Source organism: Rutilus rutilus (assembly GCF_951802725.1).
Source record: "Rutilus rutilus genome assembly, chromosome: 10".
Taxonomy (NCBI): Eukaryota; Metazoa; Chordata; class Actinopteri; order Cypriniformes; family Leuciscidae; genus Rutilus; species Rutilus rutilus.
The window spans coordinates 42,574,583-42,599,659 of record NC_140215.1 but is presented as its reverse complement, the minus strand read 5'-3'; the positions used below and the strand labels follow the sequence as shown (position 1 = coordinate 42,599,659).

At 43.2% G+C, this 25,077-nt stretch overlaps 1 protein-coding gene across 3 annotated transcripts in view; it reads right to left on the bottom strand.

The window, feature by feature from the left end:
• LOC311298392 (uncharacterized protein) overlaps window positions 1-24,665 on the bottom strand; it is a 47,978-nt gene extending 23,313 nt beyond the window's left edge. The window contains exons 1-2 of one of the 3 annotated variants that reach the window (XM_084421256.1): window positions 24,272-24,665; window positions 8,459-8,612 (exon numbers count right to left, since the gene is read on the bottom strand). Coding sequence is in view for 1 of the 3 variants with exons in the window: in XM_084421254.1 (XP_084277380.1) it covers window positions 8,459-8,747 (289 nt within the window). In the remaining 2 variants the exon portion in view is untranslated. Of the gene's footprint in view, window positions 1-8,458; window positions 9,481-24,271 lie in introns of those variants that run through there. The other 2 variants (XM_084421255.1, XM_084421254.1) reach the window with 2 other exon arrangements.
• Between the last annotated feature and the right edge of the window lie 412 nt (window positions 24,666-25,077).

Sequence of the window (25,077 nt, the reverse complement as noted above, 5' to 3'; positions counted from 1 at the left end):
GTCGCTGCCGTTGGCATGCGTTTTTCTCTTTCTTATCTCCATTATGATCGCAAATTGTAATATGACCGCTTAACATTGCTTAACATTCGAAATGTGGTCATGGACTCTACCAATGGTGATGTTAATGGACATAGAGCATTCCAATCGTCTTTTGCGATCCATCTCCCTATGCACCTGTGCAGGTGTCCTATGGATTTACCTAGAAGAAGGCGCCGGTGGAGGCGCGGCAAACGGGGTGGTGTCGCTGTTCGCCGGAAAACTGCGTTGGCTCGAGAGATCGCCGCGCGGCACCCGTCCTGCGAGTTGGGAGCTCGGGCTTGTGGACGTGGCACAGGAAGGTGTTTCCCTGAGGCTCAGTTCCAGCGGCCATGTGCGAGTATCCCAGTTATTATTTCCACGCATCGTCATGCGACGTCTCTTCATCCTCACCGTGACGGAGTTAATTCAGGTAACCTCCGGCCTCTGTGTCGTGCAACCACACAGTCGGATAGTGACTCATCTGTACTAAAGATGGCCCTCATCAATGCACGATCCTTGATAAATAAATCTTTCATCCTAAACGAACTTTTTACTGCACAAGCGCTGGACTTCCTCTGTATCACAGAGACATGGGTTAAACCTGGCGAATCCAGCTCGCTTGTTGAATTACTACCGCAGGGTTGTGACTTTCTAAATACCCCGCGCTGCTCTGGCCGTGGTGGGGGGTTAGTGACTGTTTTTAAAAACACATTTTCTTGTCAAATTTTATCTGCGTCTTCATGCGGCAGTTTTGAGGTGCAATTATTCCAAATACTACTAGCAAGTCCTGTCACTATTGCATTGTTATATCGTCCTCCCAAATATAACTCAGAATTTATTAATGAATTTGCTGCATTTGTCGGAGACCTTGTCTCTGCTTATGATAAAATACTGCTGCTTGGTGATTTTAATATTCATGTTTGCTGTGCATCTATAACCTTGTCCATGGAGTTTTTAAATCTTATTGAATCCTTTGACTTTGTTCAGTGGGTTTCTGGCCCTACGCATCAACAGGGTCATACCTTGGACTTGATTTTAACTCATGGTCTATCTGTCTCCGATATCACAATTAGCAATGCAACCTTCTCTGATCATATGCCTGTAATTTTTAATGTCCCATATTTTGGTCATTCACTAAAAACTCAGTCTATGGGGCGTATGTCTCGTACCCTCAGTGCACATTCCAGTGAGGAGTTCATGGCTGCATTTCATGAGGTGTGGACTTCTTTTAAAACTGAATCTACTCTACATAACCTGGATGCGGATGAACATCTCAGTTATTTTAATTCCACCTGTGCTTCTATTCTGAACAGTATTGCACCTTTAAAGCTTAAATTTCGTAAATCAGTGCCAATCCCATGGTTTGATGACTCAGTGCGCTCTCTTAGGCAGGCTTGCCGGCAAGCCGAGCGCAGATGGAAAAAAGACAAATTGCATGTTTCATACGAAATTATGAGAAACTCTCTTTCCTCATTTCAGAGTGCAGCCAAAGCTGCTAAGAGTAAATATTTCTCTGATTTAATTATGCTTAATAGAAATAACCCGCGTGTTCTTTTTTCCACTATAGACTCTGTGTTAAATCCACCTGTTAATCTTTTTCCTGAGCCTTCTGTCTCACTCTGTGAAAGTTTTGCAAGCTTTTTCACTAATAAGGTATTGGCTATTAGATCTAAGATGTCTCAGACAGGACATGTTTTGCCAGAGATTCCATTATATTCCGTCACATGGTCTGTGTTTGAGCCACTCAGCTTTCAGGCCTGTAAGGAAATTGTGGATCGTCTTAAGCCTACATCATGCCTACATGATATTGTTCCATCACATTTCCTAAAACAAAATGTGGGTGCTATGGGTTCAAGTCTGCTGTCAGTCAATAACAAGTGCTTACATACGGGCACTGTTCCTGCTTGCCTCAAACAGGCTGTGATAACTCCTTATATTAAAAAACCTAATCTAGATCAATCATCTCTCTCTAGTTTTCGACCCATTTCAAATCTCCCTTTTATTTCAAAGATTATGGAGAAAGCAGTTTTGGTACAATTACAAACTTTCCTGTTAAATAATTCAATCAATGAAGTTTTTCAATCTGGTTTTAAAGCTTTACATAGCACTGAGTCTGCTCTTTTAAGAGTTCTTAATGACATATATTTTATCACAGATTCTGGCAAACCATTGGCTCTGATCCTCTTGGATCTAAGTGCCGCTTTTGACTTAGTAGACCACAGCATTCTTCTGTCACGCTTGGAGTCTTGTGTAGGACTTCGGGGTTCTGTCTTACAGTGGTTTCGCTCTTATCTGTCAGATAGATGTTTTACTGTTCAGTTAGGTCAATATTCATCCTCTAATAAACCGCTTAATTGTGGTGTCCCCCAGGGATCAATCCTTGGGCCGGTGTTATTCTCTCTATATTTACTTCCTCTGGCCACTATCTTTAAAAAATATGGTGGCTCCTTTCATTTATATGCTGACGACACCCAACTTTACCTTCCCCTGCAATGCAATAATGATTCTTCTCTTCAGCCACTGTTAGACTAGCCTGGTTCTACCAGACTTTCGTACATTTCATTTGTCCATTGAGAAACGTTTACTTTCTTGAAGGCGGGTTCTCTGTTAAAGTTCAAAACTATTGGATCTGCCCAGAGTCACTCAGGATCTGCCATAACCAATCGCTAACGTGTGGTCGTCCGAATGATCAGAGGATTATGTTTAGAATAAGATGTCTGTCTTTTATAAAGTTTATAAAGCGACGAGAATACTTTTTGTGCAAAAAAAAAAAAAAAAACGACTTTATTCCACTATTCATTTCCTTCTCTCTGTTCCTCGAGTCTTGAGGCTTGTTCGACTTGAACCGGCGCTGCACAGACCGATCGGTTTATGACATCAAAGTACCGCGAGAGCAATTCAAAAGCATAAGGAGCCGTCTACTTCTATTCGCTCTCGCGGTACTTTGATGTCATTCACCGATCGGTGTGTGCAGCGCCGGTTCAAGTCGAACAAGCCTGACATACCAAGCGCAGCGCGTCTGTGTGTTGTACGTCACACGTAGGCTCACTATTGGCCGACGCTAGTCATGTGTGTGATCACATCAACGTCATCGTTCTCAGCCACTCCCTCTATTCGCTGATTGGTCCTACAAAAAATTTGATTCTGGAAACCTAAGAATATACAGCAGTCCCAGACGTAGTACTGAAGGAAAATGAAATTGAGCGGAAGTACGTAGGAGGGCGGAGCCAGGCTACTGTTAGACTGCCTGAATGATCTTAAGGCATGGCTTTCCCTCAATTTTCTTCATTTAAATGAAAACAAAACTGAGTTTATTCTGTTCGGCCCCAAGGAAAACTGCGATTTTGACCTTGACCTCGGCCCTCTCACCCCTTATAACACAAAGTGTGTTAGGAATTTGGGCTTCTTATTTGATTCAAATTTCAAATTTGATAAACAGATTTCTGCTGTAGTCAATTCATGTTTTTACCAACTCCGCCTTCTCAGTAAAGTAAAATCCATTCTTTCAAGAAATAATTTAGAAATAGCCATTCATGCTTTCATTACCTGTAGGCTTGATTACTGCAATTCATTGTACTATGGCAGTACTCAGGCATCTATCTCCCGCCTACAGCTAGTTCAGAACGCAGCCGCTAGATTGCTTGCAGGGAAGCGTAAGTTTGACCATATAACACCTGTTTTAATGTCCCTTCACTGGCTACCAGTCAAGTACAGGATTGAGTTTAAAATTGTATTATTTGTTTACAAAGCTTTGAATAATCTGAACTTTTGGTTCCTTATACACCATCTAGAAACCTGAGATCCAGTGACCATGGCCTCCTAACAGTCCCTAAAGTAAAACTAAAAAAAGTGGCGATCGATCTTTTGCTGCCGCAGGCCCGAAGCTATGGAATAGCCTTCCGATGTTTATTAGGCATGCCCCGTCTATCTACATTTTTAAAACTCAGCTAAAGACTCATTTATTCTCCATGGCTTTTAACACTATATAGCTATTTTTAGCTATATTATTACTGCTCGCTTGTTCTTATTTTTTGTATTATATATGCATGCTGTATCTGTTTTAATTGTTCTACTGTGTTTCTTTGATTGCTTGTGAAGCACTTTGGTCAACCTTGGTTGTGTTTTAAATGTGCTCTATAAATAAATGATTGATGAATTTTAAATCGTAGTATTTTAAATGCTCATCCTCAGAAATAGGCCACGAGCTTTAAGGAGCTCGCTTTCCAAAAATAACTGCAAAGGATATAAACATAATCCTTAGGGTGTTTATTGATCCGCAAGAACTCTGTATTCTGTCCCCCATTGTTAAACCGGACCACTCTGCTATGAAGAGTGGCACGTCGCCGCCGTCTTTCAGGACTGGCCAGACCTTTGTGTAAAATAAAATCCAATCCCTTTCCGTGAACATCAAATCAGGATCCACCGTTGTATTCGTTGTAAATCTCTCATCGTTATCCACATTAACCAATCTGACTTCACGATTGTTTTTTGTCAAAAACATACGTGCACGCACGTCCTCCAGACAAGTGAAAAGTATAATCCACACGCTCTGCCAGTTCATGGAGAAACCTTGTTAAACACGGTCCATGTTTTTTCGAGGAGCTAAAGTCAAATCCTCCATAGTCTCCTTCTCAGTAATCCTTCTTTCAGGAGTTTTTGGGATTGCTGCAGTAGCCATTGCAGGTTAACTGATTTGCAAAAATCACAAGTATCTCACGTCGAGTTTGCGCTCCTTTTTAAAAAAAATTTTTATTATTTTTTTTATTATTTTATTTATGCAGATTTTTTACATACATAATACAAACAGAACAAAAACAAAAACAAACAAACACAAACAGCCAGCAATCGCACAATATATAAAAAGGAAAAAGTATACATATACGTGTCCATTCACTGAGCAGATGCCCTAAAACGTCCACAGATTAAGTCAAAGAGGCCTGGACCTGAGGGGAGTGAGGGTCCCAGTAAGGATAAAAAAAATATATATATATATATATATAAAAATGAAAAAATTAGGTCCCAGTTTGTGGGCTCTTCTTCCTGATGTAATCTATGAAAGGGCCCCAGATCTTCTTGAATTTATCTCGAGAGTTAGACATAGAAAACCGTATTTCTTCAAGGTATAAACAGGAAACCACATCATTAAGCCACCACTTGAAACAAGGAGGGGAAGCTGACTTCCACTCCTTTAGGATAACCCGTTTTGCGATGGTCATACCAAACATGAGGGCTTGTTGTAAAGCAGAAGGTAGAGCCAAAGAATCGTTGGAGCAGCCCAATATCGCAAAGAGACAGTCAGGAGCTAGTTGTCTATTATAAACAGCACTGTACAAACTAAAAATGTCAACCCAGAATCTTGTGAGCTTAGAGCAGGACCAGAAAAGATGCCCAAGAGTTCCCTCAGCTGATTTGCATTTATCACAAGTTGGGGAAACAGCAGGAAAAAATTTATTCAGTCTAGTCTTAGAATAGTGCAACCTATGAACTACTTTAAACTGGATAAGCTGAAGTCGAGCATTAATAGAGCATGATTTTATCCTGTTTAAGCCTATCTCCCATAACTCATCAGATATAACTTCGCCAGTTTAGATTAACAAACCGAGAGACCAAATGTTTGGAAGTGGGAGGGGTGGTCATTATATCAAAAAAGTCATGTTGCATAGGGGTTGCATTTAGAAGAGAAGAAGTATGCTTGACAAAATTCCTAATTTGTAGATAACGAAAAAATTGATTAGTAGAGAGTTTAAATTTAGCCTGGAGTTGGGCAAAAGAAGCAAAGTGATTATCAATGTAGAGATCTCTGATAGTAGTTATACCTTTATTTGACCATTGCATAAAAACAGCATCCATCATACCAGGCTTGAAACAGGGGTTCTGACATATGGGGGCATGAATTGACTTTTCTGGGAGGTTCAGAATTACCTTGATTTGCTTTAAAATTTGTATCGAGTTGCTGAGTAAGAAGTTATTCCGTAGCGATTTCATTTTCATATCAGGTTTTGAGAATAGAATGGCTGACAAGGAGGCACCAGTAAGTGACACAGCATTACTAAGCTCAATCTCAGGCCATCTAGGGCCAGGACCGCACACCTCCGACCCCCCAGCTGTGGACTGATTCCAGAAAACCCAAGCTCTGGCGTTACAAGCCCAGTAGTAATGCCGAAAGACAGGCAGGCCTAAACCACCCTCCTCCGTGGACTTCTGTAAATGGGCCTTTGAAATACGGGCAGGCTTGGAGGCCCAGATGAAGGGCATGATAATAGAGTCTAACGTCTTGAAAAAGGAAGAATAGAGGAAGATGGGCACATTCTGAAATAAATAAGTAAATTTTGGGAGCACAACCATTTTAACAATGTTGACACGGCCAATCAAGGAGAGGGGGAGAAGTTTCCACTCATCTATCATACACTTAAGCCTGCCAATCAGATCCATATAATTAAGTTTAAAGAGAAGTTTTGGATTTCTGGGGATGTTAATCAATGGAAAAATGGAGTCAAGACCATTAGATAAAGGCATAAAATCAGATTTCTCCCAGTTTATAGTAAATCCAGAGAGTCGTCCAAAGCCATCTATCAGATTAAGAAGGGGTGAAAGGGATGTTTTTACATCTGAAAGGGTCAGAATTATATCATCTGCGTATAGACCGATGGTGCACTCGGATGTGCCGCACCTTATGCCGGAAATTTGGGGGTTGACTCTAATGGCAGTGGCCAACGGCTCAAGAGCTAAAGCAAAGAGCATTGGAGAGAGGCAGCAGCCCTGTGTAATGGGAACGGTGGAGATCTTTCGTGGTTGGTTAAAACAGAAGATTGGGGAGCAGCATAAAGCATTTTTAATAAATTCATAAATTTCGACCCAAATCCGAATTTGTCAAGTGCAGCGAACATATATTTCCATTCCACCTGGTCAAAGGCCTGCTGGGCATCAAGAGAGATCACAGCAGAGTGGGGCAGTTTAGTTGAATACATTAAATTAAGCAAACACCTTGTGTTTGAGAAGGAAAATCTATCGGGAATGAAACCTGATTGATCAGGATGAATTAAAGTGCCAATATATTTTTTTAACCGGTTGGACAGGACTTTAGCTATAATTTTTTGGTCGGAGTTAAGAAGAGATAGGGGACGATACGAAGAGACATTTGTTTCATCTCTGTCCTTTTTTAAGAGGACACAGATTTGGGCGTCGTAAAGAGTATGGGGGAAAGTACCCTTTTTCACTGAGCAATTGACCATCCGCAGTAGGAGGGGGGCAACAACGTCTATGTGCGTCTTATAAAATTCTATCCCGAACCCATCTGGACCGCATGCTTTGCCGCCGGGAAAAGAACGAATAGCGTTTTTGATCTCCTCCAGTGTAAATTCAGATTCCAATTCTAATCTTGCAAACTCAGAAAGAACTGGAATGTCTAAAGTATGAAGAAAATTGGCACTATCAGTATCCGTGGCAATAGATCTGGAAATATATAGCTGGCTATAAAAACTAAAAAATCTGTCGTTAATCTGCTTGTGGTCAGTTAATAGCTGACCGGTGGAGGAGGAAATTTTATGTATTGCCCTATCAGAAATGACGCCCTTCAGTTGCCTAGCGAGCAATTTATCAGCCTTCTCACCCAACTCAAAGTGCTTCTGCTTTAGTTTGCGAATATAGTTCCCAACCTGCTCACCCAGAATATGGTTGTATTCGTATTTCACTTTCAAAATAGAGCTAAGAGTATCTTCAGAGCCTGAGTTTTGATATTCCTTCTCCAGTTTAGCTAGTTCAGCCTCAATATCAGTGCGATGCCTGATCCTGGCCCTTTTGCGAGAAGACTGATATGAGATGATGTGCCCTCTTATCACGGCTTTAAACGACTCCCACAAAGTAGAGTCAGAGACAGCGCCGTTGTCATTAGTGAGCATAAAATCAACAATTTTGGTTGATATATAGCCACTGAACGTGTCATCCAGATATAGAGAAGGGTTGAATTTCCAGCTATATTGAGGGGCATAAAGTTTAAAGTCAATCACCAATGAAAGGGGCGCATGGTCGGAAATTAAGATACTGTGGTAAGTTGAGCTTATTACATTTGAAATAAGTCTGGAGTCAACCAGCATGTAATCAATTCTAGTGAAACTGCCATGCACGGGGGAGAAAAAAGAAAATTTCTTTTCTAGGGGGTGCTGGTGCCTCCATATGTCAATCAAATCTAAAGAATTGCCAAGGTTATTGAGAACAGAGACCGATTTCAATAATGGGGCCACGGATGAGGAGGACCTATCCAATAGCGGATCAAAATAGCAATTAAAGTCGCCGCCGATAATTATGTTGAAATCATTGTATTCTGTGACTAGGTTAAATATTTTACAGAAAAAATCGGGGTTATCGAAATTTGGGGCATAAATGTTTAAGAGGACTAAAGGGACTAAGTTAACCGTACCCGTAACAAGTATGAACCTCCCACCTGGATCGGTAGTCTGGGATTTGAATACAAATGGGATGGTTCTGCGAACAAGAATGGCAACCCCCCTCGCCTTGGAGGAAGAGGTGGACTGGTACACCTGTGACACCCACGCAGATCTTAAGCGCCTCTGCTCAGAAGGCTGAATATGGGTCTCCTGTAAAAATACAATATCAGACGACAGGGACTTCAAATGTGAAAATACTTTACCTCGTTTAAGAGCCCTGCCCATACCCCTACAATTCCAAGTGGTAAAAGTGATGTGACTCATCCCTGATCTAAGTGAATACATGACATATATCTATGCGGAGGGACATAGGGTGAAGTTGGACACATGACATACAAAGGGCTGGCAAAACAAAGCATAATAAAAAAGACAGATAAAGAAAAACAAATAAAAACCCCAAAAGACCCAAACCCGCTAGAAGAACTAAGCGGTAAATCCCACTAGCTAACAAGGAGGCAGCCGGGTAACAGAGCCCGCCAAATTACACACACACAAAAAAAAAACCACTTACCACTGGGCCCCGTGCACATCTCCAACACATTAACAAGTGGTTAAAATGCACCCACAAATAGTACACAATAAGCGAGATTCAGAACACACGCTTGGTGAGATGTAAATAACAAGAGGAAGGGTATAAACGGTGCAGCATAGAACATCAAACTTGAGAAAATAAGGAGAAAATACCACAGGAAAGTGTGTGTATATAAGAAAAGATAAGCGCATAAATTAATAAACATAGCTGGGAGTGTCAATCAGTAAAATCGAAGGTAAAAAAAAAATACAAATAAAATTATAGTAACCATTTAAAAAAAATATATCATAATAAAATAAAAAAATTAAAAAGATGAATGAAATTGTCCCAGATTCCCAGATATAGATTTGTGTACCCGAAAAGGACACTGTGTGAAACGCTATTTAAATACATGACGCTACTATGCTGCATCAACGACCACCTGAAAGTAAAAGTTAGACCTGAACCTTTATCACTACGTGGAATAGGAAAATATCCAGAGTGAGAAAAAAATATATATGTGCATATAACCTATGTATAACGATAGATATACATATATAAATACACAATAATAACAACCTATGATATATAGGATTTAAGAGTCATTCGCTGGGCCTAAAGAGTTGGCAAACCGTTCAGCATCAGCTGGAGACGCAAACATCTTCGTTGTGTTATTGTAGTCGACGTGGAGCTTGGCTGGAAAACGCAAGGAACATTTAGCACCAGCTTCGGTTAGCCGCTTCCTCACGCTTGTATAGGCTTGCCGCTGTGCCGAGACCTCCGCCGTGTAATCAGGAAAAATAGAGACTCTCTCACCGTGATAGTACAGGGGTGCTTGTTGACGGCTGAGTCGCAGTATGTCGAGCACGTCCCGATCGTTGTGGACCTTGGCGATGATAATCCGGGGTCGCTCGTTAGGTTGAGGCTTCGGTCTCAGGCTACGGTGGGCGCGGTCTATTTTTACAGGTCTGCTAAAGTTATCCTGGCCGAGTAACTCTGGAATCAGCTTAGAAACAAAGTCAGTAGGGCTGCCTTTCTCTTCCCCTTCTTTAATGCCCACAATCCTGACATTGAGTCTGCGGGAGCGGCCCTCCAGGTCGTTCACTTTCGCCCTGAGGAGACCGTTAGCCACTTGTAGCTCGCTACACGTAACTTCCAGAGCTGTTATGCGGCTGTCACTGGCTGACAAGGCTTCGTCGAAATCATCAAAGCGGCGCTCGGTTTCCTGGGTTCTCTTACGAGAGTTCTCTCGTACTGCGTCTTAGCTAAGACGCTGCGGGAAAAGTCTCTTTTCACGAATATTGAAGCAAAAAATTATCCTTAATTTTATAATATTTGTAAAACGCATTTGCAGCAGTATACAGCCACAGGCAAGACAGCTCGCTTGCTCATTGGCTGCTCTACGGCAAATGCATAAGCCTATCGAGCGCAGGCTGATGCAACATCAGACCAATGAGGCCACTTCCCGCCGACACTGGCGTGGCCTAGCCCTATAAAGGTAGCTCGAAAAGGCTGACTCACTTGATTTTTCATCTCTTCAGCGAAGCTCACGCATCGTTGGATCTCGATAAGAAGCAAGCGTTGTTTGAGTGTAAGCACCTCAGCGGGACGAGCCATCTGAAGCTGCTGGCCTTCGCCGCCTTCCACTGCCGTACCTGCTGCGCTTTCCGGCGCTCATATCCTTTCCAACTGTTCTTGTGTGTGTGTGTGTGTTCGCCCCGCGACACACACTCGTAAAAGAGCTTGCGTCTTTTTAAAGATGCCCTCCTGCGGCTCGTGCCGAGCCCCACTCAGCGAGGGAGACCGTCATGTGGTCTGTGTCTCCTGTCTGGGTGAAGACCATGCAGCGCTCGCGCTCGCTGATGGCGGCTGCCCTCACTGCGAGCTGATGCCTATGGTGACTCTGAGGACTCGCCTGGCGGTATTCTCCGAGCCTGCACTCCCCGGCGCGTTGCCGCGCCGTAAAAAGCGCCGCTCTCAGCGGATCCCGGAACCCTCTACAACCCGACCGAGCTCGCCGGTGCGCCCGCCTGCTTCACCGGCCTCGCCTGAATCACTTCCTGATGCTCAGCGCCCGCCGTCTGCCGCCGCTTCATCAGAGGAAGTCGATTTCAGAGCCGCGTCGGGGGATGAGGACGCGTGCTCTCTGTTAGCTTCGGGCAGCGGTGATTGGACGAGCTCCGAGGATCTCGCACTTACTGCTCGTAAGCCTAACAGACGAGCTAACATCGAGAAGGAGCTGATGCGAGTGCTCACGCTGGCCGCGACGAGTCTCGGCCTCGAGTGGTCTGCACCAGTACCTCCCTCTCGGACCCGGCTGGATGGTAGCTTTCTTCCGGGTGAGCATACTTCTCCTGAGTCTAAGCCCGCCCCCTTTCTTCCTGAGCTTCATGAAGAAGTGGCAAAGGCTTGGAACGCTCCCTTCTCAGCACGAACACGTTCGTCTGTTTCACCAGCATTCTCCGCTCTGGAGGCTACCAGTCACTTCCGCCGGTGGAACAGGCGATAGCGACGCACCTTTGCCCGCCCTCTGCTGGACGGCGGACGAAACCAGTGTTGCCATCCAAAGCCTGCCGCATGACGTCATCGCTGCTCGCGCGAATCTTTTCCGCTGCTGGGCAGGCTGCGTCTGCACTACACACCATGGCCACGCTGCAGATTTTCCAGGGTGATCTCCTCCGTAAACTGGACGAGATGGGACCTGATGCAATCTGCCTCGCGGATTTAAGGAGCGCTTCGGATCTCACCCTTCGCGCTACTAAGTCTGCCGCTCAGGCTATGGGACTGAGTTATGGCTTCCGCCACTGTGGCTGAGAGACATCTCTGGCTGACGTTTTCAGACATGGCCGAGTCTGAACGCACCGCGTTCCTCGACGCCCCGCTGAATCCCACTGGCCTCTTTGGATCCTCTGTCAACGAGTTTATAGAGAGATTCGCCGAGGACCAGAAAGCGTCGCAAGCCTTTAAGCACTTCCTGCCGAAGCGCTCCAGTTCTGCAGCGAGTCGTGCTAAACCGACCCAGCGGAGCTCTCAGCCACAGCCCCCTCCTCCTGCTGCGTCATCACGACAGCAACGCAGCTCGAGACCCCGCTCTCGCTCTACCAGCCGTCGCCCCGTGCCGCGTGGACCACGGCAGAGGATTGTGGTGAAACCGGAAGCTCCGAACACATCCTAGCACGCCTAGGAAAGCGCCGGTGTACGAGTCCCGGTGCGGCCGGGCTCCCACCCAAGCGCGCCGCTGTTTCAGTCCCAGGAATTGCGACTGTCTCAGCGTCCTATGCAACGCGCAAGCCTGTACAGTTGCCCGCTTGCCTGCACACAAAAGCCGTTTTTACGGCTACCCAGATATATCCCGAAAAGAGTGTATTTTCTGGTGTCCCGGCCACGGCCGATGGTGCTATAAATGTAGTGCTGATGCCCACTATTCAGTGCCCATCCGTACACACAAGCACAGCCCTTCACACAGGGCTCGCGCCCATAAAATCGACTCAGGTCGATCGCGCGCACTACATAGTAAACGTGCCCACTCCTCAGTGCCCACAAACACTATGTCACACACGTCATGCGGTTTCTGTAAAAACGAAACCCGTGCACGTTCGTTCTGCTCAGACAGACAATGCGCCAAAAGCAGTAAATGTGCACGCTTCCAGCCCACACTTACTCACAGACGGTACGAGTCCCACGGGACTCGCTCAGCCCTCCCTCACTCGGCTAAGCGCCGTAGCGGGGTCGAGGACGAGCGTTCTGCCCGCTGTGATCAGCGCGCCCCCCGCCTCGAATGTCACAGACATAACGCCTTACAGCACACCGAAGCGCTCTCGTTGCCCAGTCAACAGAGTGTGCTTCGCATCCAACCCTTAGCCATTCATGCAGATGCATGGGCAGCGCTTCCAGGGGTTTCGGGATGGGTGCTAGGCATTATAAAGAGAGGCTACTCGCTACAGTTTTATCGACTCCCTCCCCGCTTTACGGCGCGTGTCGAAACTACGGTGAATTCGGAAGTAGCACACCTACTTCGAGCCGAAATTTTAAAACTGATGAGCAAAGGGGCTGTAGAGCCTGTATCTCAAGCTCAAAGCGAACGGGGGCTGTACAGCAGATACTTTCTGGTGCCCAAGAAAGACGGGGGCTTCAGACCCATACTGGATCTGAGACAGCTGAACAAAGCATTAGTGAAACGTAGTTTCAGAATGCTTACGACCAGGAAAATCCTCGCGCATATTCGCAGAGGAGACTGGTTCATGTCAATAGATCTGAAGGACGCGTATTTTCAAATACAGATAGCGTCACGTCACAGGCAATACTTGAGATTCGCCTTCGAGGGCCAGACATACCAGTATACAGTCCTGTCATTCGGCCTGTCCCTGGCACCTCGCACATTTACGAAGTGCATGGACGCAGCTGATTCTGGCTCAATCACGATCAGAGCTCGTGGAACACAGGACCATGTTACTCGATCACCTCGAGAAACTTGGTCTCAGAGTCAACTGGACGAAGATTTCACTGAACCCCAGTCAAACGATTTTGTTTTTGGGTATAGTTCTGGACTCACAGTCTATGACGGCGCGGCTGTCGTCACGGCGCGCGCTCGGCATTCAGCGCGCAGCGAGATGTCTCCGCTGCGGCGCGTCCTTCCCGCTCAAGGCGTTTCAGAAGATGCTAGGTCTCATGGCCTCAGCATCACCAGTTCTTCAGCTGGGCCTGCTCCGCATGCGCCCCTTGCAGTTCTGGCTGAAAGCGCGGGTACCGCGCAGAGCGTGGACTTCCGGTCGGCTGCGCCTCAAGGTCAACCAGAGCTGTGTTTCAGCTCTAGAACCTTGGACAGCGAACGGCTGGTACCAATCAGGTGCAAGCCTGGGGACCTCCTCGAGAGTGAGAGTGGTGTCGACGGACGCCTCCACCTCGGGATGGGGAGCGCTGCTCGAGGGCAGACCGTTATGTGGCCTGTGGTCAGAACGAGAAAAGCTCCGACATATCAACTGTCTGGAAATGCTGGCAGTGGAAAACGCGCTGATGCGTTTTTGTCCCCATATCAAGGACCATCACGTCTTAGTCCGTTCGGACAACATGTCTGTGGTGTCCTACATAAATCGCCAGGGCGGTCTCAGATCCCGAGATCTGTACAGGTTGGCGGAACGCCTCCTGGTGTGGGCTCAGCACAACTTGCGCTCGCTGAAAGCAGCTCATGTGCCTGGGCTACAGAATCTGGGTCCAGACAGACTGTCCAGGAACAACATTCCCGCGGGCGAATGGTCTCTACACCCACAGACAGTCCAGCTGCTGTGGGAGAGATTTGGCAGAGCGAAAGTGGACCCCTTCGCGTCCAGCGAAAACGCTCACTGCCCCGCGTTCTTTTCCAAGAACGAAAGCGCGGTGTCCCAGAGGTGGCCGCGCTGCCCGCTCTATGCTTTTCCCCCCGTCTCCCTCCTTCCAGAGGTGATAGAACGGGTGAGGGAAACGAAATGCTCAGTGCTGCTTGTAGCACCACTCTGGAGGAACCAACCTTGGCTTCCAGAGCTGATGCAGTTAGCAGACACTGCCCCATGGCCGGTGCCATTGAGAAGGGACCTTCTCTCGCAGGCCAGGGGCTCGATTTGGCACCCTCAACCGGAGTTGTGGTCCCTACACGTGTGGGCTCTCAACGGTTACCCGCTGATCTTTCAGTAGGAGTGCTAAATACTATCACTCAGGCTAGAGCACCGTCGACTCGACGGCTCTATGCCTCAAAGTGGTCGGTATTCTCCAGCTGGTGTATAGCTCGGGGATGTTCATCCCTCGACTGTGAGGTGACGGAGGTTCTCTCCTTCCTTCAAGAGCTGTTGGATAGGGGCAGAGCCCCCTCCACGCTCAAAGTATATGTGGCGGCTATCGCAGCGTTCGCGGAAACAACGCTCAGTCAGTCGATAGGAAGGAATGATTTGGTCATCCGCTTCCTCAGGGGAGCTAGGAGACTGAACCCTCCCAGACCCCCATCGGTCCCTGTATGGGACCTCTCTACGGTTCTGGAGGCCATGAAAGGTTCCCCTTTCGAGCCCATCCAGACGATTAGCCTCAGACATCTGTCATTTAAGACAGTGTTCTTGCTGGCTCTTGCTTCAGTGAAGCGCATAGGTGACCTGCACGCGTGCTCTCTGTGAGCCCGTCGTGTTTGGAGTTTGGGCCTAGTGACTCGAGAGTCATACTCAAACCTAGGCACGGTTATGTGCCAAAATCCCTCAACACACCGTTTCGGGCTCAGGTTATATTCCTGTCTGCCCTGCCGGTGTTAGAAGAGGAAGGAGACTTGAGCTCTCTTTGCCCTGTCAGGGCTTTAAGAGCCTATGTGTCTCGCTCTGCTGTCTTCAGACAGACTGAGCAACTGTTTGTCTCGTTCAGTGGACGTTCCAAGGGAATGGCTGTTTTGAAACAAAGCCTATCCAGATGGATAGTTGACGCCATAGCGTTAGCTTACACTTCCAGGGGTCTTCAGTGCCCACTGGGTGTCAGAGCGCACTCCACGAGAGGCGTTGCCTCGTCGTGGGCCTGGTCTAGTGGGATATCCTTACAGGATATATGTATGGCGGCAGGTTGGGCCTCGCCGTCTACATTTATCAGGTTTTATAACCTTGAGGTTCCCACCTTACAGGCTAAGCTGTTGTCGGTGTAACTGAATCAGTAGTCTGACTTGAACACTGAGAATGCAAGCGCAGTGCGTTGCTAACTATCTTACGGGCAGTATTACGTAAGACCCATATTCCCACATTAGTCAAGGTTTGCCTTGTCTAAGTGATGTCATAATATTGCGTCTGCGGACGCTGCTATATATCGGGACGGAGAGTTCCTCCTCCTGTTCTAGGACTCTCTGTGAGTCCCTCTGGTGATTGTGCACTGTAAATCCTGGGCTTCGCCTCCAGGTTTATGGTTGTTAATCCCTGCACGCACGGCATCTTACATTGGGTTCCCGCAGCGTCTTAGCTAAGACGCAGTACGAGAGAACTCTCGTAAGAGAACGTACTCGGTTACTAACGTAACCTCGGTTCTCTCTAGTAGAGGGAACGAGTACTGCGTTCCTTGCCGTGCGTACGATTTACTCTGGTTCGCTTCTTCGATGAATTAAATCAAGTGAGTCAGCCTTTTCGAGCTACCTTTATAGGGCTAGGCCACGCCCGTGTCGGCGGGAAGTGGCCTCATTGGTCTGATGTTGCATCAGCCTGCGCTCGATAGGCTTATGCATTTGCCATAGAGCAGCCAATGAGCAAGCGAGCCGTCTTGCCTGTGGCTGTATACTGCTGCAAATGCGTTTTACAAATATTATAAAATTAAGGATCATTTTTTGCTTCAATATTCGTGAAAAGAGACTTTTCCCGCAGCGTCTTAGCTAAGACGCAGTACTCGTTCCCTCTACTAGAGAGAACCGAGGTTACGTTAGTAACCGAGTACGTTTTTTTCTGAAGCGATGATAGCGTTACTTCAATTGCGTCGAGGCGACCCTCCAGAGATTTCTTTAGGGCATCCATGAGAGGTGATTTTCGCGAGCTCAGCCCCATGGCTAGCAATACCAGCTAGTATCGCATCGTTGCTAGCGACCGACGAGCTCGTCTTGGATGTATCCCTCTGACTGTCGTCTTTATTAGGCATATTGGCATAAAACCACTCCCGACAGGTTACAGCACAGTTTTAAGGGCAAATCAGCGTAAAATAGAGTTTAAGTGCAATAATGTGAAAGTCACGGAGCACTCCGAAGACACGTCTACTCCATTACTGCGCACGAGCGCCCCTGCCTGCCCTGAGTGTACTGTCGATCACGTGATATGACGTCATGACGTGCGGCCCTATCTGACGTTACCTGAAAAATCTATCCAAGATGGCTACCCTCTCGAGCGACGTGGTATCAAGCATGAAACAAGTAAACCAAAACACTTCAAAACTACTTTGCTAGTTGTAATATTGTAAGAATATCATATTACACGTGATATTTGACTGTTAGACGAGGCTATTTTTAGTATATAAGTTGCAAGCGCGCAGCTTCACAGTGCCGCGGGCACGATTGCCGTCAGTCCGCCTGCTAGTGACAGAGAATATCCTGTGTACTGTTAATGTGGCAGGGCAATAATGTTAACGTTAGTCAATAACTCTTTTCAGCAAGCGATAGTCCTTCTGTTTTTGAGTGTGTTGCTGCTGTTTGTGTTAAGCGCCCTGCTCTGGTAAGTTCAATGTGATGTTATTCCTACATGCACCCAAATGAGCTAGTGGCTAACGTTAGCTGTAACTTTTACTCAAACAAAGTTAAGGTTATGGACATAATAGTTACTGAATGAACTCTGCAAGTTTTTATTAAACCTTTACAAACGTCTTTTCACTATAGATTTAAGTGGAAGGAGTGCAGTGAGCATCCCCCAAAATCAAGGTGACTCAAATGTTAATTTAGGCTGTAACCTATTTTTTATGGAATTCCACAGCTGCCAATATTAAAAATAAATAAATACATAAATAAATATACAAATAAATGTAAAAAAAATAAATAAATATATAAATATACATAGAAAAGCAAAAAACGAAAATTTCCTTGTTTCCTTATTTATGTATATATTCATTTTTTTCCATATTTATTTATTTATTTATTTATTATTTTATTTATTTATACATTTATTCATTTCTACATTTATTTATTTATACATTTATTTATTTTTACATTTATTTATTTATACATTTATTTCTTCCTACATTTCTTCCTGCGTAGGGTAATGAGGAGGGCGTGGTTTACCTCAGACATAGCAATCGAGCTCAGAGTAAGCGAAGGGTTGAGGCCACAGGGTAGTATAGCTCACTAACGTTGATACGGTCTGTGACTGCGAGGTATATGGTCAAAATCCTAAATCTCACTGTGTGACATGGATAGGCTACTCTTTATTCCGGACATGGCCGTTGAACATCGTTTGTCTGGATTTGTAAAATGTCCCGGGCTAACAAACATGAAACAGGGACTCTGAAACGGAAGCGCTTGATATTTTCCATTTTTCGGTCAGAACTCACGGAAAGGAAGCAGGGCACATATAGGCTACAGTGAAGTCGACGCAAGCATATTGACCAATGCTTTTGAAACGAGACCACTGCATTTTAATGTAGCCTAATTTCCAAAAACAATACTGACAGCAACAGAACATTTTTTTTTATTCTATTAAGCGGTGGTAGTCTTTAGCCTACCTCCATAAACTCATGTCCAGGGTCAACCTTATTAAATGTATGAACGTCACGTTAATCCACATCGATAAATTCAGTTAGAGGATAAGACTGTAGGGCAGTTAGCCTACCACTAAAATCCAACCAGAGCTTCATCAGAGCCATCAATACAGAAGAGATCTTAAAGGGATACTCCACTTTTTTTGGAAATATGCTCATTTTACAACTCCCCCAGAGTTAAACAGTTGAGTTTTACCGTTTTCGAATCCATTAAGCCGATCTCCGGGTCTGGCAGTACCACTTTTAGCATAGCTTAGCATAGATCATTGAATCGGACAGGACCATTAGCATCTCTCTCAAAAAAATGACCAAAGAGTTTCGATATTTTTCCTATTTAAAACTTGACTCTTCTGTAGTTACATAGTGTACTAAAACCGACGGAAAATGTAAAGTTGCGATTTTCTAGGCTGATATGGCTAGGAACTATACTCTCATTGCTGCGTAATAATCAAGAAACTTTGCTGTCGTACCATGAGTGCAGCAGGCGTAATGATATGACGTCCGATTCAATGATCTATGCTAAGCTATGCTAAAAGTGGTACCGCCAGACCCGGAGTTCGGCTGAATGGATTCGAAAACGGTAAAACTCAACTGTTTAACTCTGGGGGAGTTGTAAAATGAGCCTATTCCCAAAAAAAGTGGAGTATCCCTTTAATGCATTTACACAGCAATTAGCCTACAAGTGCATACAAATATTATGAAGTGTTTTAAATTTTGAAGACATAAATATGACATGATGGAATCAATGAAGTGATAGGCCTACGTTTAATATGAAACTAAAACAGTGGTGGAAACATCTTTAGGTTGGGAGAATTTTTTTTTTTCCAAATCTTTTGCGTTCCCCCGAGAAACTTTGCGTTCCCAAATTTTACAAATTTTGTATCATATTTTGTATCATTAATTTGTAAAGAGGTTGGTTGCATAATTTGACTGGTTTCATATTGATTGTTTTATCTGTGCAGGTGAAGGACTTCTTGGGGAAACGGCCGGCTCTTCGGATTGAATCACAGGTAAAACACAGACTCACTTTTCTTTTCTGCCACTCTTCACACATATTTCTATGCTAAATTTTTAATATGTATCACATTCAAATGGAACAGCAAATGCCACTATTCACTGTGTGTAAGAACTATCACTTTGCATGTGACCATGTTGCTCAACAATGTATTTTAACGGAACATGTTGCATCACAAATGTTTTTTCTGTTGCAAATCGAGTATTAGTCTTTTTATATAATTTTTTGTTTGTTTTTGTTTTTGTAGCTTTGTGCTGAGTTCCAACGCATCACAAACGTCAACATACGGAACCAGTTTTATGCTGTGCTTGACCAACATACACCTGCACTGGTGGCCTTGTATAGGCAGAAGGCGGCACGAAGGTGAGTTAAAGATGAACTTTGAGCTTCAGGTCCCACTGGACAACAAGGCCTTAGGCTGTCATTGTCTGTCTAACACTTTGCCAAATGCCATGAAATGTGGTCAGCACATCCATACTGAAAGAAGAATGAAATCTGTAAAAATATTCATTTTTGCTTGTTCTTCCAGGAAGAGCCCTTCGTGCCCTCCCGGTATGCCTGCGTGAGAAGGACCCACAGTTCTTTAAGATGCTCAGTTCCTGATTATCTTGTTCCTGTTTGATATGTAGCGATACACATGTGTGTGTTTAACAAGTCAGTTTAACAAGATGAGTTTATGAGTTTGTCTCTGTCTCTGTCTCCTCTCCACCAGTAAGCTGGTGTGTGGTGGGCGTTCTGGCGCAATATGGCTGCCGTCGCATCATCCAAGTGGATGCTGCACATTGGTGGTGGTTGAGGAGATTGCCCCTTCTATGTAAAGCGCTTTGAGTGCCGAGAAAAGCGCTATATAAATGTAATGAATTATTATTAATTATGAGTTTAACAAGATGTTAGTTATATTTGTAGCTAGAGCAGAGGTGTTTATTTTGTGCTGTGTCTATGTAGGTTTTCATTCCAACTAAATACTTCAGGTAATTTCACTGGTTAACAGCTATTGGGTAGGTGGTGAAACTAGCATGTGACTTGAGTCACTTAGCGCAGGGGTTCCCAAACTTTTCCATGCCAAGGCCCCCCAAATACCACTAGGTTCTGGCCAAGGCCCCCCTTTTGCAGGATGTGTTATTGAACCCATCGACAATACTACGGCACGTGTAGAAATAAATAAATAAAACATCTAGGTGTACATCAGATTATGTGATGGTGTTTGATATCAGAAAGATTATAGAGATGCACCGATTACAATTTTCAAGGCACATTCCGATTTTCATTGAGTTTGACCTGCCGATGCAGATTTTAGCCGATTCTGATTTCATTTTTTCTAACCACTTTACAGCACACACAAATATTTTATATATATATATATATATATATATATATATATATATATGTGTGTGTGTGTGTGTGTGTATAAAATGGAAAAAATGAAATCAGAATCGGCTAAAATTATATATATATAATAAAACACCACTTTTACCCAAACTGATTAATAAAAACAAGTTTAAATGGATACATTTTCTATAAATATTTTTGTCTTAAGACAAAAATCCTACTCCAGTTCTTGTTCAAACACACTATACATGCAAATTATGTGCATTTTAGGTAGTACTTTTTGCGTGAAATCATATTTATTTTGTCCATCAAAAGTGTGCCTTCACTTTAATTGAGCGTGAGCAGCGCAGCAAAAATAGACTCGGCGCCGAAACCCTCCGCTTCACTGTTCATGCGACGCTCCTGCTTGACGCTCACGCGCTGCTCCTGCTCGCGGTGTGAATACACTCACTGAACATGCACGCCGAAAAAAATTCGCGCTGCTCACGCGACGCTCGCGGTCTGAAACGGCCGTAATTCACAAAGGTTTCCTACATGTGCGTTCTGTGTGCATGTGTGATGCTGATGTTGCGCGATGTTATTCATGCGGCGCCCGAGTGCATTTGAATCGCCATATGTCAGACTGTAAATCACGTGAAAATCGGCCAATTCTTGTCACTAGCCGATTAATCAGTTAATCTCTAAAAGATTAACATTAAAAGTATAATGTTCAGAAAGGCTATGCAACAAATTATTATAATGTTATTTCATAACAATACTCATATTAGCAAATATTTTATATTTTATATAAATATAATTTTTTTAAAACTTTTTTTCCAACTTGCTGCGGCCCCCCTGGCGCCCCCACTTTGAAAACCCCTGACTTAGCGCATCATGGCACATGGTTAGACACCTCTGAGCTAGAACAGAGTTTTAAAAAATTAATGCTGTTGATGTTCTGACATGTTTGTATAAAAAATTAAGACTGAATAAAAGAAAAAAGAAAATGTACAGCTGAAGTAATTTTTTTTTGTAGTTTTAATTTTGTAAATTTCATTAGCTTGTGGGTTATACACAAGTATATTTTTTGAGTTAGTAGATTTCTATTTATTTAAGTACCATTGGATCAAAAATAATTAAGTATGGAGAAACTAAAAATGTGCTTTTAAGCACGGTGCACTTAAAAAAAAAAAAGTGTTTGGACGTGGTCGAGTCAGATAATAAGAGTTTTTGTTCTCCTTTAACAATGGATATGTAAAAACGTAAGGCTTTTTTTTTAAAACAATGTTTTCAAACTAGTTTGTGTTATATGTGAAATGTAATAGTTTTACAAATACTGTGTGAATAACTGAGTTTACTTTTCTGTAAATTATTGATTTAACACTACCATTAACTATTTTTTGATAACTTTTTGCTTTTTGTTTTAACGTTTTTAACTTTTTACAAATGAATGAACGCTAAAAGACTGATGTATTTTAACGCAATATTTATAAAAACTGATTTTGAGCACTTCAAATCTAATGAAAAGGACGACTGTCTTCTTTAATAAATCTCTGAATACGTCTTTTATTATACACTTCTTTTTTAAAACAATACATGTTTTATTGAAATTTTAAATTTTAAAAGTGTACAAAACATCTATAAAATATTTCGCCTACCTTTTAAAATTACTGAGCGTGGGAGATTTTCCCACGCTTCAGATGTTCAACCCATGAGTGGGAGGAGCTAGCGTGGGAACGTTCCCACACCAAGAAGTGGGCGGGGCTTAAGGGCCATAAATCACTCAAAGGTGACACAAGGTGCCCTTTATACTCTCTCTGATTCCTTAATTTGTACACAGAGTGCATTTATTTATTCATTCATTACAAAACAATAAAACAATGCATTTTGGGAAAAAATTCCAGGAAATACTGAGCCTCAAAAGAAATGATGCCTAGTCTGTAAGATGCAGTATACTACTGTAACTGATTATATTAATCTAGTTACACAAGTCAGACAAATAGTCAAACATGTAAGGCAGCCATAGGCGTAATTTGCGGGTGGGACGGGTGGGACATGTCCCCACCACTTTTTGCTAAGGTCGATATTGTCCCCACCACTTTTGAAACATCTCGCGGCACGAATGTACCAATACAAATAAATAAAAGATCTCCAGTTAACTAGCAGAGCATTCATTTAGTTCGTTTGTAAGAGGCGATCTAGCACTGAAATGTGTTGTTTTTGAAATCAAGTGATCAAAGTGCTCGTTGTCGCTGCGAGCAGATACAGATACAGACACAGGCATGGATACTGTGTTCTCTTGTGGCTCGCGCACAGTCATCACTCGGACGCGTGCTTCAATCCGTTGTGGAGACTCTCTATTCGTTCCGGTGAAATTACAAAACAAAATGCATATAAACGTATGATTGCCTGATATACAACCACTGATAAACATAATGGGTTTTAATGAGAAAAAAAATATATATATACGAGTGCGGATTAGAACCCACAACCTCTTACACGCTTGGCAATAGTTCTACCACTGGACCATTTCAGCAAACACAATTTTTTAAAGGATTTACCAATACCAACATATATCAAACCTCATTAAACGACAAATTAAACCCATGTACTATTTCAATCGATTGATGGACATGTTATTGTACATACATCGATTTATGATTTAGCATTCATAAAATCTTTAAATTATTATATTTATTAAAATAATATTAAATATTACAGACATTTTATTGCTCTGCCATTTTAATATTTGCTTAGGCTTGTCTATATGCTACATTAAGATTTTAATAGCAATAAGTAATTAATCCTAAATCAAGAAGGCTAAGATAATCTCGGAGATGTTAAAAGTTGAATAAATCTTTTAATTATGTTTAATTAAAAAATAAATAAAAAGCTTTTAATGTATTTATTAAAAACATTTATATAATTAAGATCTTTATATTGTGCTGATTTGGCTATTTCTAAACGTGCTTTTTTTGTAAAGTTTTGTCTCCTGAAATCACTGTGATTTGAATGACCATTTCAATACCATTACACCTGTCAGAATATGCGATTCAAATGGAAAGTTTGCTTTCGTATTCGTGGAGATTCTGACAACTATAGGCTACTCGTCAGTCTGGACAAGACAAGCGCGTTCTTCTTCCGAGACGAGCCCGACACTCCAGTTACTGCAGCGACGCTCCGTGCTATGGATTCATACCTATCTGCCTTGTACACTAGCCGGGGTAGAAAATGCACTTTATCTAGGCTATAAAGACATCAGACTAGAATTATAGATCATATTTGATAAGTGCTTTTCGTAACCCAATCGAAAAGATCAACTTTTTTTGAATAAAAGCCGATGGGGGAAGGTAAGCCGACGCCCCACCATAAACCATCAGTATCCGAGCTGTCATCTGGGGTGGCAAAGCTAATTTATGATGACACAACGTTTCGTCGGGCCATCCGTCCCTTTGCAGATGCGCGTCGGGGTTTCTCTCGTCATTTAACCGCGGAGACGTTAATATGCCTCTGAAAATCTAATCTGCCTGTTTATGACAGTCGCATTGGCACATATCTGTTTATATCTGATTTATTTCCACATATGAATGAGGCCTGAAACCGATCTCAAAATATCCGAATGCATGCGTTTTTTTTCCTGTTAAAACCGTCATAAACACTTCCGATCTGTGTCACATATGACCAAAAAATCGGAATTGGGTCACATTGCACTGACAGTGTAAACGAGGCCTAAGAGGAGAAGATGACATGACTTACCGTGTTTGTTGACTGATCGTGGTGTAGTCTAGTTTTTTGTTGTGAGATACTGTAATATGCCCCACTCTCAGACAGACACCAGCGCTTCCTCTTACAGACAAGAACCGGAAATATGTTTCCAGCAGTTCAGTCGCATTGTAGGCTATTGATTGACGCTGTTGACAACCCGATCCCTGCGGAATCTCGGAAACTAGCTCAAGTTATGCCGAACTTTAATTTTGACAGGTTGTCGTATAGACATTACAGTTTCAATGTGTAGCCTATATGAAACGAATGAATGACGATAGTTTTATTTATCAAATGAAATGGTGAAATTCTCGTTAAGTGACTCTCATAGCTACTCTGCGATGAAGTGCACTTGTGTAGCCTACATTATGTCTCAATCCGTGTGTATGTAAAAACAAATATTGCATCACAATAAGTGTAATTGTGATTGTCAAAACATTTGGTAACTAAATAGAATTTTATGTTTAGTGACAACATGTTACAATGTTTACATTGTACAATGACTGGTAGGATACAGTTTTTATTATTGCTTTACAAAAATTTCAAGATTTCAATTCCATTCTTGTGATTTGATTCTAATTTTGATTCAATATTGACTAATTTGGATACATGTTTATTTTAAATTTTATAAAAAAAATTAATCTCACCTAATGATGTAAACACAGAGGGCCCAATCTGCTGGTATTATTAAAGGTTAAAAATAACAAATTAAATTAAATATAATGCAGTTTTTTGTTATAATAACAATTATTTAATGACATAAGTAAAAATAATAAATATGTAATATAGTGCTCAGCAAA